At 44.0% G+C, this 14,189-nt stretch overlaps 1 protein-coding gene across 1 annotated transcript in view; it reads right to left on the reverse strand.

Moving 5' to 3' along the window:
* Window positions 1–1,219: 1,219 nt before the first annotated feature.
* Window positions 1,220–14,189, reverse strand: part of LOC127357500 (major histocompatibility complex class I-related gene protein-like) — a gene marked incomplete at its 5' end in the record, with an annotated part of 50,212 nt that continues 37,242 nt past the window's right edge. The window contains 3 exons of the mRNA XM_051389733.1: window positions 1,220–1,407; window positions 1,526–1,632; window positions 2,199–2,281. Of these exons, the coding sequence (XP_051245693.1) occupies window positions 1,243–1,407; window positions 1,526–1,632; window positions 2,199–2,281 (355 nt within the window). The remainder of the gene's footprint in view (window positions 1,408–1,525; window positions 1,633–2,198; window positions 2,282–14,189) is intronic.

The raw sequence follows: 14,189 nt of genomic DNA on the forward strand, positions 1-14,189 counted from the left end.
TAAACAACCCTAACCATCACCAATTCAAAATAGAATTTAGAAGACATTATCACACCCTTTCATTCTTCCTCCATCTCACCAAATACACTCACTTAACACTCACACTGAAGGTGTGAAAAAACTTCCTGACAACTTGTTTCTCTATAGCAAATGAATTTCTGCTTCAGTTTTCAAGTGTATGTTGCACTCCAGTGGAAGGTTACAGAAACACACATCTGGTCAGTGTGTAAGTGAAACAGACGATAACACGATAACCAAAGAAATTGTAGGAGTCAGAGTGGAACTGACAAAAAGGGATTTATTTACAGCTTACTGATGCTTGCAATCATACAACAGTATATAGAGAGGGTGGGACAAGGTGGCTGTGCTTAACAAATAGAAAAAAAATACTAACTACATACTAAATAACTACAAATATACAAAAGACTAATCCTGTATACCTCTAAAAAAACTAAAAGACAATCAAAATACTCAACTTATCTTAAAACAAATAAAAAAAAAAAACAATACACAGAGTGTAAGTGTAAGTATGAAAGTCTGCTCTCTATGTAAAATATAAAGTGTGTAAACTTACCTAAAGTCCTCAACCTCTCACCACATACCCTTTTCTATTAGTTTTAACAAGTTTGCTCACAGAGTGCAAAAACAAAAGCTGAGCAAAAGATTAATGTGCCGTGCTGAAAGTGTGATGGAACCAATGAGCAGCAAGAGCAGACTGCACAGGTGGAAGCACACTGAACACACTGAAATACAGCAAAACAAGCACAAATGGAAACAAACCAAGAAATGTTCTAAGAGTTTCAAAGATTTTCTTTTCTTGTTGCTCAAAAGTGAATAAATAAATAAATAAAAAATGTCACATCAGTGAATGAATAACAATTATTGATTGTCTGTATAGAAGCCAAATTCACATTGTGCTCAAAGACAACAACCCTATTTCCAGTTAGGGTGAGTTATTACATTATCATTATGACTCTTAAATAATGTTAAACCAGTGAATCCAGTACACCCCAAACATTATTTTACAGTTTGTTGTTTGTTTGTTAATACTGATACTATGTGTTTATCAAAAATATCTGACTAAATATTAAATATGGTAAGTATGACCTCAACACATGAGCACATGGCAGAGACAAGGATGTGAGGTTTGGTCTTAAATAAGATTGTTAGGACAGGACGGCGAGAGAGGCAAAAAGCTTCAGCCATTTAAGTCATAAAATAATGTTTTAAACAAGTTTTTTATTAAATTTCAGTTGTTTTTATGTCCTTTGAATTCATATTTTCTGTGTCTGCACATCCTGGTGTTTCCAGTGATTCTGCAGAGTTAGCCGGTTCTGTGGTTGACTCCACCATCTCTTCTCCATGTTTGCATGTCCACAATCCAACACAACAAGTTTGTATTTGAGCCTGTGTGTGTATAAAATAAAAAACAGTGAAAAGAAGAATTTCTCCAATTGGGGATTATTAAAGTATATGTCGATCTATCACTAGAGAGGTTAAAAGTATTATCAAATACAATACTCACATTGGGGGTCTGTCCAGCATGACATTTCTTTCGCCAGATAATGATGAAAGCCACAACTACGAAAACCGCTGCAGCAACACCTCCAATGCCACCACCATAAGAGGATGCTGGAGAAGGAACTGGAACTTAACCAACAGAACACACTTTGATCACAAGCCCATTTATACTTTTGGTCTGCAGGAAGGCGTGGTTCTGAAAGAGTTTAATAACAGCTAATTTCTGATTATGCTCAAAACATAATTATAGCCCTGCTCAGAAAGAGATAACATAGTATAGTTTGACATTTGGGGAAATAAGCTTTTAGAGGTAGAGGAGAATATTGATACCACTCTCATATGTTAAACATTAGACTAAAGCCAGCAGCTTAACTTAGCCCAAGGAATGGAGACAGGGGAAACAGCTAGCTCTGTCTGAAGGTAACAAAATGTACCTACCAGCATCTTTAAATGTTTAACAAATGAACATGTCATGTTTCATTAATTTAATCTGTGCAAAAACTGATATGTAAAAACGACAAGTGGTGAACTAAAAGGATTGGTTAAACTGCAAAAACAGGGCTCAAAGTGTCGGCCAGAACTGAACTCATTGTCTCCACAGCAACATCTTACTTTCATCAACCACAGCATGGTGGGAAATGTAGCTCTACAACTCACCACGTTACTTTCAGGCTTACCCCAGTTGGTCCTGATCACTGCTTTGTCCAGTTTGATGACGATGTTGTTCTTCACACCAGAGAGCTGAAACACACAGTCGTACCTCCTCCAGTCTTCAGGTGTGACTGATGAAAGGTTCAGGTCAACACTCATCTGGAAGGATCCATCGTGGTTGGGGAGGATCTCTCCGTGGTCCACGTCCTCATGAATCTCCTCTCCATCTTTCCTCCAGAACATCAAGGCACTGTCAGGGTAGAAACCTGTAGCGTGGCAGCTGACTGGAGAGGAGGGAGTCTTCTGGAGGAGAGACACTGAGGGAAGGTCTGGAGAGAGAAAGAGGCAAAAAACAGATAGGGGGTAGAGAAAGACAAAAAAGGAGAACAGGGAAGGAAATAAAACAGGGGAATAGACAGATGAAGAAATTCAAGAGGAATGAATCAAGGAAAATTGGACAGAGATAAGCAATGAAAGACACACTGTATCTATCTGCATTATGAGTAACTTTAAATTATAAAAAGTAAACTGCTCAGATAAAATCTATACATGACCTCTGTTTCCCTCATGGTGGCTACAGTCCTGAGAACATACAACACATAACCAGACAAATTTTACCCTGATGGTGGTAGAAGATAAGCAGTAATCCACCTCAGGTATGTTAAGCAGCCTATGCTAGCAGCTTAGAGCACACACAGAGTTAACTAAACCAATGATGAACTGTGATGACATGTTCAGCTGCATGTCGTTCTTCCATCGATGGCTCAAGGTGGGGTCCAGAAATGATGTGGGCTTCGTAGGCAATTGGCTGACTTTCTGGGGAAAATCTGGTCTGATTAGGAGAGACGGCATCCATCCCACTTTGGACAGAGCAGCTCTCTTATCTACAAATCTGACTGTTTATTACTGAACCTAAAACCTGACAACCCAGAGTTGAGAGCAGGAGGCAGAGCTGCAGTCCTACACGCTTCTCTGCACTTTAGTTAGAGCAGATACCCACCCAGAACCCCACAGAGACTGTGTCCCCTGACCACTTCAATTATTTAAAGAGGAAGTAAAGGGAAGAGGAGTTAAACACGTGAATGATTTTGATTTATTTAGTCTTAGTGAAAAAATTAAAAATTAAAATTGTTGTGTGAGTCTGGTCATGTGATTCTACCTTTTCTCTGCAGAGAGCTGTTGCCATAGTCCACATACTTCTTCAGTAACTCGGGAGAAGACTTAGTGATGAAATTCTCATTGTCTTTTATTCCAGCTTTGTCAGTATTCCACATCAGTTTGATGGGTACAGCCTGAGGTTTCAGAGCGATCCATGTCAATGTCTTCAGGTTAAGAGATATGAAGTCTTCTCCATTATAACCAAACTGCATAAAACTATTAACCTCTCCAGTCTCATCATCCCACTTACATCCAAACATCTCCTGTAAAATGTGGACACCTGAGAGAGAGACAGAGACAGAAACAGAGACAGTAATCAACAATGTACAGAATACAGATGAAATCAGTGGAAAGATGATCTTTCTTTTCTATGTTGTTGTATGAATTGACAGATGACTGTCAGTGTCAGTATACAAAGTGGGTATGTTGAATTATATGCACATTAAACTCTTATTAAAACAAAGTCACACCTGTGTGACACCTGCAGTCTCAGATGCAGTCCAAGCTCAAATTCATTAGTATGCACATGTTAGCTATCCTATATCTGTGTGTCAAACAACAAACCAGGCTGCAAATCATTTTAGTAGTAAGAAGTATAAATATAATACGTACAAATACTTTACCTCCACTTTGATTGAGGCGCTGCTTCAAATCCTGAACCACCACCACGAAGTTTGGCACTCTCTGAAAACACTCCTGAGCACACCACTCAAAGTGCTGAGGATAATCTTCAAATATCTTTTTCACCCAGTCCTGTTTTGGTTCTACTATATTTTTGTTGCTGTCGCAGTAAATGGCCAGACTTCCATCAACCTCTTGAGCTGCCACATACTCTGATATGTTTGGGTCTCCACTGGATCCAGTTACAAAAAACGTAAGAGAGTGTATCACTGCAGGACAAACAAAGTTTATACATTCAGAATCTGATGTATTCAGTCAGCAGCCTATGATTCTATTAAAACATATAAAGTCAGTCTTATAAAGTTTAAGTAAAAGTGAAACTAAAGTGCTGTTTTCTGGAGCTACAGGAGCCAAATGCACTCTGTGGCTCACGTTATCGCAGTCAAATGCAGAGCCGAGTGGAAAGTGAAGCAAAGAGCTTAAAGAGTTCAAATGTGATCTTACCTGCTGATGAAACGTGACAGAAGAGAAGCAACAAAAATAACACTACGTTCTCTGAATGCTGGGCTACTTGTGGTTCCTATAGTCTCTAAAAGTAGAACAGGAGCCAGAGCCTTCAGTTACCAAGCTCCTCTCCTGTGGAACCAGCTTCCAGTTGTGGTTCGGGAGGCAGACACCCTCACCACATTCAAGAGTAGGCTTAAGACATTCCTCTTTGATAAAGCTTATAGTTAGGGCTGGATCAGGTGAGTCCTGAACCATCCCTTGGTTATTGAAGAATATATTTGGATGCTGGCGTACACAGTCTGGCCTTAGTTTCCGGTAAGAAAAACTGCAGCTACTCCAGAGAATTATGTTTTCCTTCTTTATTCATTCCTCACATGAACAACGTACAGGATGTGTCTTGTTGTGGTTTCCTGAATTACACAAAATAAATAAACAGCAAATATATTATTATTTTAACGAAATAAAGCAATAAGACTGTGAACTAAACAGATACACAGTACTATGCAGTAAAATAACATGAGGTCGGAATGACACTCCGTAATAGGCGCACGTGGGCGCCTCAGACCACATCATTACACTGTCATACACAACAACTGTACTAAACGTAAATGTCGTCGGGTGCAGAGCCCGTACGCAATATTAAACACACAATGAAATAGTATTATATGTCTAGAACATATATATTAGGGAATTCAAACATATTAACCAGACTCTGGTAATATATCTAATGTACAAAAAAACGTGTGTGCGTCAGTACTTTTACAACATAGCAGCTAACATAACAATAAACAGTGAATATAAACTTACTCTGCACTCACGCACAACGGACACAAGTTATTTGGCTCTGCTCAACGCTCTCGTAACAGAGAAGGAGGTGTGCAGCACGCGACGGGTAACTTAGCTACCGTCGGGACGGTTCTGACGTTCCTTCGGGACAACTCGGGTCCTTCCGGTTGCGATCGGCTCTTCCCGTACACGGCAGAGCAGGGGAAGTTTGCACAGCCGCCCCCAAATTCACCTAGTGAATTTGCAGTTTCACAAAGGTCCCTGCTGTGTTGTAAGATCAGTCTCAGTCCTCTGGCATTTCTGGCAGGGGGGATGAGTTTAGCCACTGGCCGTGTGTATGTAGACCCTTTAATGTTCACCTCAGCTGTGCGTATCCGGCCGTCATCACTGGGGATCACTTTGGTGACTCGTCCAACTGGCCACAGTGCTCTTGGCAGCTGTGGGTCAATGATCATGACCACCTGATCTGGAGTGAGGTCCACAGTAGAACTATGCCACTTCCGACGATGTTGAAGGTTGGGGAGATAGTTCCTTGTGAACTGGAGCCAGAAGTGATCTGCCAGCACCTGGCTGTGTTTCCAGCGACGACGTCCAAGCAGGTCACTGTTGTGATACACGACTTGTGGTAGTGATGCATCCCGCCGCCCCATGAGTAGGAGATTTGGCGTTATGGGGTCAGGATCTGCGATGTCTGACGTAGCATAACCAAGGGGCTTTGAGTTAAGAATCCCCTCAACTTCTATAAGGACCGTCATGAGGACTTCCTCTGGGAGCACTTGGTCTTTCAAGACTACTTGCAGGGATGCTTTAACAGATTTGATTTCTCTCTCCCAAACACCGCCAAAATGAGGTGCTAATGGTGGATTGAATCGGAAGTTGATGCTCTGCTCAGCAAGCTGATCCTTTAGTGATGGCTCAAGTGCGGCGAAGGCTTCTTGCAGCTCTCTGTCTCCTCCGCGGAAATTAGTGCCTCGGTCACAGAGAATCTCAAACGGCTTCCCTCTTCTTGCCACAAAGCGCCGTAAGGCGAGCAAAAAAGGAGTCAGTGTCCATGCAGCACAAAAGGTCCAGATGCACACACCGAGTGGTGAGGCATTTAAAGACAATACCCCACCTCTTCTCATGTCTGCGGCCTATTTTGATGGTGTACGGGCCGAAACAATCCACGCCGGTAGACCAGTATGGCGGTTGGTTGATGCGCAACCGTGCAACTGGCAGGTCGGCCATCTGGGGAATGACAGGTTTGCTGCGCCATTTGCGGCACTCTGTGCAGCTATGCTGATGTTTCTTGACAGCTTGACGTCCACGAATAATCCAGTATGTCCTCCTTATTTCTGCAAATACACGGTCAGGACCTGCATGAAGCAACCGGTTATCATAATCCTGTATGAGCAACCGCGTGACATGGTGGTTTGGTGCCAGGATGATAGGATGGATGGTGTCCTCCCCTAGATTCTCTGCCTTTCGAAGTCGACCTCCGACCCTTATCAACTCCACATTTTCGTCGTAGACAGGGGATAGAGACAGCAAGCTGCTATTAGAGCTGAGAGGTTTACCAGCTTGCAGGGCAGTAAACTCCGCCGGGAAACACTCCTGTTGTGCTCTCTTCAAGATGACAACTTCTGTATTGACTCTGTCGGCTGCAGTCATGGGAGGAGCAGCCGCCCCGTGTAGGGACTGGAATGTGGCACCTACCAGTTCTGACCATGAGTTCACCTGAGTTACATCTGGGACTGGAAGGCTGCTTACTGTGATATTACCACAGAAGATGGTATCACGTATTTCTTCAGCTGGTGTAGGTGTGTAACTTACAGCAGGATCAGTTGGCCACTCGGCTTGAGGCTGGTGGAGAAAGGTCGGACCACATGTCCAGCGATTTGGCTTTACTAGTTCCGCCAGGGATTTCCCACGGGTGATATCGTCAGCAGGATTCTCTTCCGAGGGAACATGTCTCCATTTGTCTGCTCCAACTAGCTCTTGGATCTCTGCTATCCGTGTCCCCACAAACACCTTGTACTGCTGAGATTCAGACTGGATCCAGTGTAAAACAGTCGTGGAATCAGTCCACAGTGTTGTTTTATTTACTGGTAGTGTCAACTCTGTGTGTAGGACCTTGGCTAACTGTGCGCCTGACAGGGCCGCACACAGCTCCAGACGAGGTATTGATAATTGTTTCTTCGGTGCTACACGAGACCTTGCCATCACAAATGCCACCTGTACCTTTCCTTCACTGTCTTCAACCCTCATGTATGCTACAGCACCATAGGCTTTCTCTGAGGCGTCGCAGAAGATGTGTAGTTCAACAGGAGTATCAGTAGGAACGTTAGCGGTGTAGCAACGTGGCAGTGTGACGTATTGAAGCTGGGGGAGCTCGTTCTCCCACGCTTGCCATACAGGGAGGAGACGGTCCACAATGGGCTCATCCCATCCTCTTTCTTGTCTCCATAGGGCTTGAACTATAACCTTGGCACGTGTGGTATACGGTATGATGTAGCCCAGAGGGTCGTATTGACTGGCTAGAACCCGGTATACATATCTCATGGTCGGGTCGGTCGCTGGGATGGTTCGGTGTTTGTATCCAAGAGTGTCAGGTCTGCAGCGCCACAGGAGACCGAGTGTTGACTCCTGTGGGTCGGTCTTATTTGCAGTCAGCCATAACTCACATCCTGCTGATTTGGCTTCGGGAGGTAGATGTGCAATAACCTCAGGCATGTTGCTAGACCACTGTCTCATATCAAAACCTCCACTGGCAAGGAGAGCTCTCATCTTGTCAATGAGCTGTCTGGCTTGAACCGGAGACGGCAGAGACTGGAGACAATTGTCTACATAAAATGATTGCAGCACAGATTGGACCACGTCTTCATTGCCCTCACTGTGGTCTTGCACATGACGCTGCAAAGCATAGGTTGCACAGCATGGGCTACAGGTCGTCCCAAATGGCAAAACACGCCACTCGTAGACATCTGGGCTGTGCTCTTTCTCACCATCACGCCACAGGAAGCGAAGGAGTGGCTGGTCTTCAGGGAGGAGACGCACCTGATGGAACATGCCGCGGATATCTCCACTGATGGCTACAGCTTGTTCTCTGAACCTCAGTAGTACACCAAGTACTGGTGCACTCAAGGTAGGACCAGGAAGCAGGTTGTTATTGAGGCAGGCTTGTTGATAGTTGAATGAACAGTTGAAGACAACTCTGGCTTTACCATTATGATAAACAAGATGGTGAGGGAGGAACCAGGACTCTCTTGACCTGCTCACCTTATCAGCGTTGATCTTGACAGCATATCCAGCCTTCTCCAATTTGTGTATCTCCTCATTATACACTGAAGATTGTTCAGGGTTAGTAGCAAGGCGGCGCTCTGTTGCTCTGAGGAGAGCCATCACGGCCGTGGGTGGAGCATGGAGCGTGGGTGCATTTGGTTTACGCAACAATGGAGTAGCATAGCGGGACACACCGTCTACTGTGACTCTGATGGTCTTTTGCTCCAGTTGTTCCATAGCTGCTTTATCCTCGCCAGAGCGGATCACCTCCTTACTGTTTCTGAATGGCAACGTGTCTAGCTTCCAAAGTCTTTCAACATTTTGATGTAGTTCTTCAGAAGGGGAGAGGAATGAAGAATGAAGACAGCTGTTCTCACCTGATGAATGCTGCAGGAAGGTGGCAGGTCCCTGCACAGCCCATCCCAGAACCGTGCACACAGCTACAGGTCCACCGATTGGGCCAGACCGGACTGGGGATACTGGTGTTATCAGGTGAGGGTTGTCAGAACCAATGAGTAGCATAGGCTTGACTTTATTGTAGGAGAACAGTGGAATGTCTCTCAAGTGCTGGTAGCTTCGTTTCAGGTTTTCAGCTGCACATGACTGTTCAGCCAGATTCAGCTCTGCTGCTGTGAAGGCATGTTGGATGTCGTGTTTCATCCCTTTCTTCTTCAGGGGTGACACTTTGAGTGAGACTGTAGCTCCCTTTACCTGCACCTTGTCCTGTCTAATTGTCCTCAGGGACAAGATTTCTTCCTTTCCTTTGAGACCAAGGTGATGCACAGCAGCTGGTAATATGATTGTTCGTTCAGATCCGTCATCCAGAAGAGCGTAAGTACTGAGTGTTTTCTTCCCATTGTGCAGGCGTACTGGAACAACCTTTAGCATCACTCGACCTGAATGGCTAATTTGGTCTGTGTAAATCATGCTGGGGGATGTACTCACAGTCAGGACAGTCTCTATTTGAGCCACATCATGGAGCACAGATAAGTGTTGTTCCCCACAAGTTGAACAGGGCTTCTTTAAGGTGCAGTTGTCAGATGTGTGTCCTCTCCCACACCTCCAGCATCTTTTCTTCTCCTTTATCCAGTCAGCCTTTGTATTGTTTGTGAGCTTAGCAAAGTCACTGCATGCGTTGAGGTAGTGTTCTTGGTTGTTACAGTAAGGGCAATAGGGCTTGAACCTATCACGCTTATTAGACTGTGGTGGAGGGATTGATGCAGGAGCTGGATTATGTTGCTGAGCCCCCTGGTGGTTACCGAGTAGAATAGTTGCAGACTTCACTCTTGGCTGCTTCACTGATCTGTACTCCCTGCTGTCAGCATGTGTGGATTCTGGTGGACGTGTACCTATTCGACGGGATACCTGTAGTGTCTGGACTTTCCTCTCAAGCCACTCTGCCAGATCTGGAAGAGTATATGTCCTCTCGCTACCACTCTGGATAATTCCCCTAGTGAAGCAGTATTCAGCGAAGGCATCTCTGAAGTTAGCAGGCAGCTTGGTGAGCAGTGTGTCAACATGAGAACCACACCGCAGCTCTGCAGATGAAGGACCTTGCATTGTGCTTAGCATGCCCACTAGTGTTCCAACTGATGCTGCAAAATCTTCAATACCTTGATAGTCTCCGGCCTTCACTGGTGGAGCGTTTAGGATGGCATTGAGTTCTCCCTGCACAAGCTGTCTGGGCTGACCATATCTTTGCATGAGGGCTTGCAATGCAGCAGTGTATGGCGTTGCACTATTGATGAACCTCTTGGCTATTTGAAGTGCTGCAGGGAATCTGAGGTGGTCTAGAAGGACTTGATACTTGTAGTCTTCACTTAAGTGTCTATGGGGCCCAAGAACACCGTCCAGGCCCTTCTTAAGCATCAGAAAGTCACTTTCCCTCCCCTGAGCTAAAAACAATCAGTTTGGGCTTGGGAATACCAAATGATGAGGCAATAACCATCTCTAAAACACCTGGTGCATTCGGGTTATCTGGTGGCCGCACAGTTGCAGGGGGCTGTTGAGGATAGTAGTGTTGGACAGGAGTTGCAGGGTATGGTTGAGGAGGAGGCTGCCAATACCTGGGTGCGCTGTATGCTGGTCGTGATGGGGCAGGTGCAGTCTGGACCGGCAGGGCAGGAACTGTGGAGACTGCAGGTGGCACCAGTGAGTTAGAGGGATTTGGTGCTATCATGTTGACTGGAGGCACAGGTTGTGCAGGCAGGGCCCATGATACAGGGATTACCCGGTCAATAGGTGCTGATGGAACAGAGGCTGTGAAGTCCACTCGTGTCATTTGTGAAGTAGGAGCAGATAGTATCGATTCAGCGTCTGAAGCTTGTTCCACATCGTCAACCGGCTGTGCAGCAGAATCTTGTTCCACAGCTTCTGTCAGTTCAGCAGAGAGTGCGTTTTGCATTGATGAGGCAGCAGCTGTGTCCTGATCTTGAGAGAGGGGCACCATTGGGGCTGGAATATGTGATGCAGATGGGTACTGTGCCATCCTAGTTGGACTGGGACACATGTTAATCCTCCCTAGATGGGGAAGGCTACTGTACTGAGGCATATCTGCAGCATATTGGTGTGAGCGATATGTGGGTTGAGTATAGGCAAACTGAGGGTGAGGAGTTAGCCTCACATTGTCCATTTCAGCTTGCAGCTCTCTCATTTGGTGTCTCATAGTCTGCCAGCGTGCCTCTAAGCACTTAAGTCTATCATCTGGGCTCTCGTAGGACTGATATGTGGGCACTGGATATGGAAGGAGTCCTCCCATGTTGGGTGCTGCTACATATGTTGTTGTCATCGGTGACACTGTCCTTGTCATGGTGGGATGAAGGGGTTGGAACGGGTAGCTGAGTTCGTAGTCTTCCAGATGTCCGGGAATGCGTCGCACCCTGCTGGGACGGGGACTCGGTGGCTGCTGCCCATCGTAATAGCCTCTGCTTGTAGCCATGGCGCAGCTTGTGTACATCCGGCTCGAAGGACCACTTGAAGAATATATTTGGATGCTGGCGTACACAGTCTGGCCTTAGTTTCCGGTAAGAAAAACTGCAGCTACTCCAGAGAATTATGTTTTCCTTCTTTATTCATTCCTCACATGAACAACGTACAGGATGTGTCTTGTTGTGGTTTCCTGAATTACACAAAATAAATAAACAGCAAATATATTATTATTTTAACGAAATAAAGCAATAAGACTGTGAACTAAACAGATACACAGTACTATGCAGTAAAATAACATGAGGTCGGAATGACACTCCGTAATAGCCGCACGTGGGCGCCTCAGACCACATCATTACACTGTCATACACAACAACTGTACTAAACGTAAATGTCGTCGGGTGCAGAGCCCGTACGCAATATTAAACACACAATGAAATAGTATTATATGTCTAGAACATATATATTAGGGAATTCAAACATATTAACCAGACTCTGGTAATATATCTAATGTACAAAAAAAAACGTGTGTGCGTCAGTACTTTTACAACATAGCAGCTAACATAACAATAAACAGTGAATATAAACTTACTCTGCACTCACGCACAACGGACACAAGTTATTTGGCTCTGCTCAACGCTCTCGTAACAGAGAAGGAGGTGTGCAGCACGCGACGGGTAACTTAGCTACCGTCGGGACGGTTCTGACGTTCCTTCGGGACAACTCGGGTCCTTCCGGTTGCGATCGGCTCTTCCCGTACACGGCAGAGCAGGGAAGTTTGCACAGTTATGCTGCTATAGGCCTAGACTATCGGGGATTTCCCATGATGCACTGAGCTCCTCTCTTCCTCTCTCTCTCTCTTTCTGCACTCATTCATGTCCCATTAATGCATGTTACTAACTTCACTTCTTCCCTGGAGTTCTTGTGCTTTCTCGTCTCGCAGGTTCTCATGGATCCTGGTGGAGCCTCCTGCCATGGTCCTGCTTGACTGCCATTGCTAATATCACTGATATTACTGTTATTATTATTATTACTATTATTATTACTACAGTTACTATTATTACTATTGTCACTGCTCATTGTCCCCCATCGTTGTTGTCGTCATCATCTTCTTCATGTTCATCATCATCAGTCACTATTAGTGTAGTTTTTGCTACTTTTGTTGCCTCTCTCTCTCTCTCTCTCTCTCTCTCTCTCTCTCTCTCTCTCTCTCTCACCCCAACTGATCGAGACAGACAACCACCCACCTAGAGTTGAAGGGTCTGTCCTAGGTTGTGTTTGTTTAAATGTCAGTTGCCTGTTGTTGCTGTATCTGTTATTACTTGTCTGCACTTGTCTGTCAGGTAAAGTCCAGAACACAGTGTGACACACAGAATTTGACACATCAGATGTTAATTAAATTCTGCTTAACCTGCTTCTGTTTTTATTTAGCTTTTGTTTTGGCCCCATAGATTTAAGATGGAGTTTGTGTTGAGTCTGTTAAGTTTGACTTATGAAGTTTAAAATCTTTTGATACAGAAATAGTTGGAACACTGACTTTCTCTGACTGACCTCCTTCTGCATTATTACACAACAAAGCATCAAGCATTTTTTCAGGGGTGATATAAATGATATAGGGTAAAGAGGTTAGAGAATGATGAGAACCATATTTACTTGGTAACAGTCTTCTTCTTCTACTTCAATGCCTTTCTTGGCATATTACCATTATATGCTATAGGATGCTTCCTTGTGTATGTGCACAAGATACAAACAATCAGGAATCTACTTGTAAACAGAAATCTCAATAGTACTACTAGTGGTCAAAAACTCCTTAGAGTACCTTTAAGTGAACTAAAGACACAACAAATACATTAAACTCACAACATGTAAAATACTTGTCTTTCAGGTAAATGCACTACATGTACAGGTCCATACAACCATCTTAGAAACTATAAAAACATATGATAGTGCTACATAATAACCCATTTTTCTACACAACTTCCACATTGGCTGTATATAAACACAAAAGAGAACTACACCACCACTGAAGAAACTCACTACCTGTTTTTATGGTTCTCAGTAAAGTTCTCAATCACAGTGTCAATGTTGAGTGGAAATATTTCAGTGTGTAGGATTTAGTGACATTTAGTTACATTCAATTATTTGAATACATCATAGTCATCATGGTGACCCTATCTACAGCGAGTGTATGGTTTGTCTATTCTGGGTTACTGTAGAAACAGAGACTATAGCATTAGGATAGAGACAATGGAGGAAGAGGGAGTAAGAGAGGGAGAGGGTGTAGAGAAAGATGAGAAGGGGCAAAGAGGAAAGAAATGAAAACGAAGTTGTGGCTGACGAGGACTTTAACACTGGACCAAGATCCAGATTCAAACTAACTGCTTTTTCCCCTTGACAGCTTCAGCAAATTAAGCTGCAACATTTTTTCTTAATCTTTCAGAAAACAAATATCATATGGGATATTTTGACTCATATTCTAAACTAAATTAACCTCATTTTTCTAAACAAATTTGAACAGAATATTTTTTAACAAAGCTGTGACAGCTGTTGTATTTTAGCATTACACACACCTCCAACCAACTGCAGTGCACTGTCTAAACCTCATGGGGGTTTTGTATGCCTAAATTGTCTTTGTTACTCTTGTTCACTTTTGGCAAAAGTGGAGTTCATTTCATTATTTTATAACGGTCCGAGAGGAGTGTTTGTGGGAACACACCTGAGATTAGATTAGATTAAACTGTAAAATAGGCCACTACAAC

The sequence above is a fragment of the Dicentrarchus labrax genome, unplaced genomic scaffold (assembly GCF_905237075.1).
Source record: "Dicentrarchus labrax unplaced genomic scaffold, dlabrax2021, whole genome shotgun sequence".
In the NCBI taxonomy this organism is placed as follows: Eukaryota; Metazoa; Chordata; class Actinopteri; family Moronidae; genus Dicentrarchus; species Dicentrarchus labrax.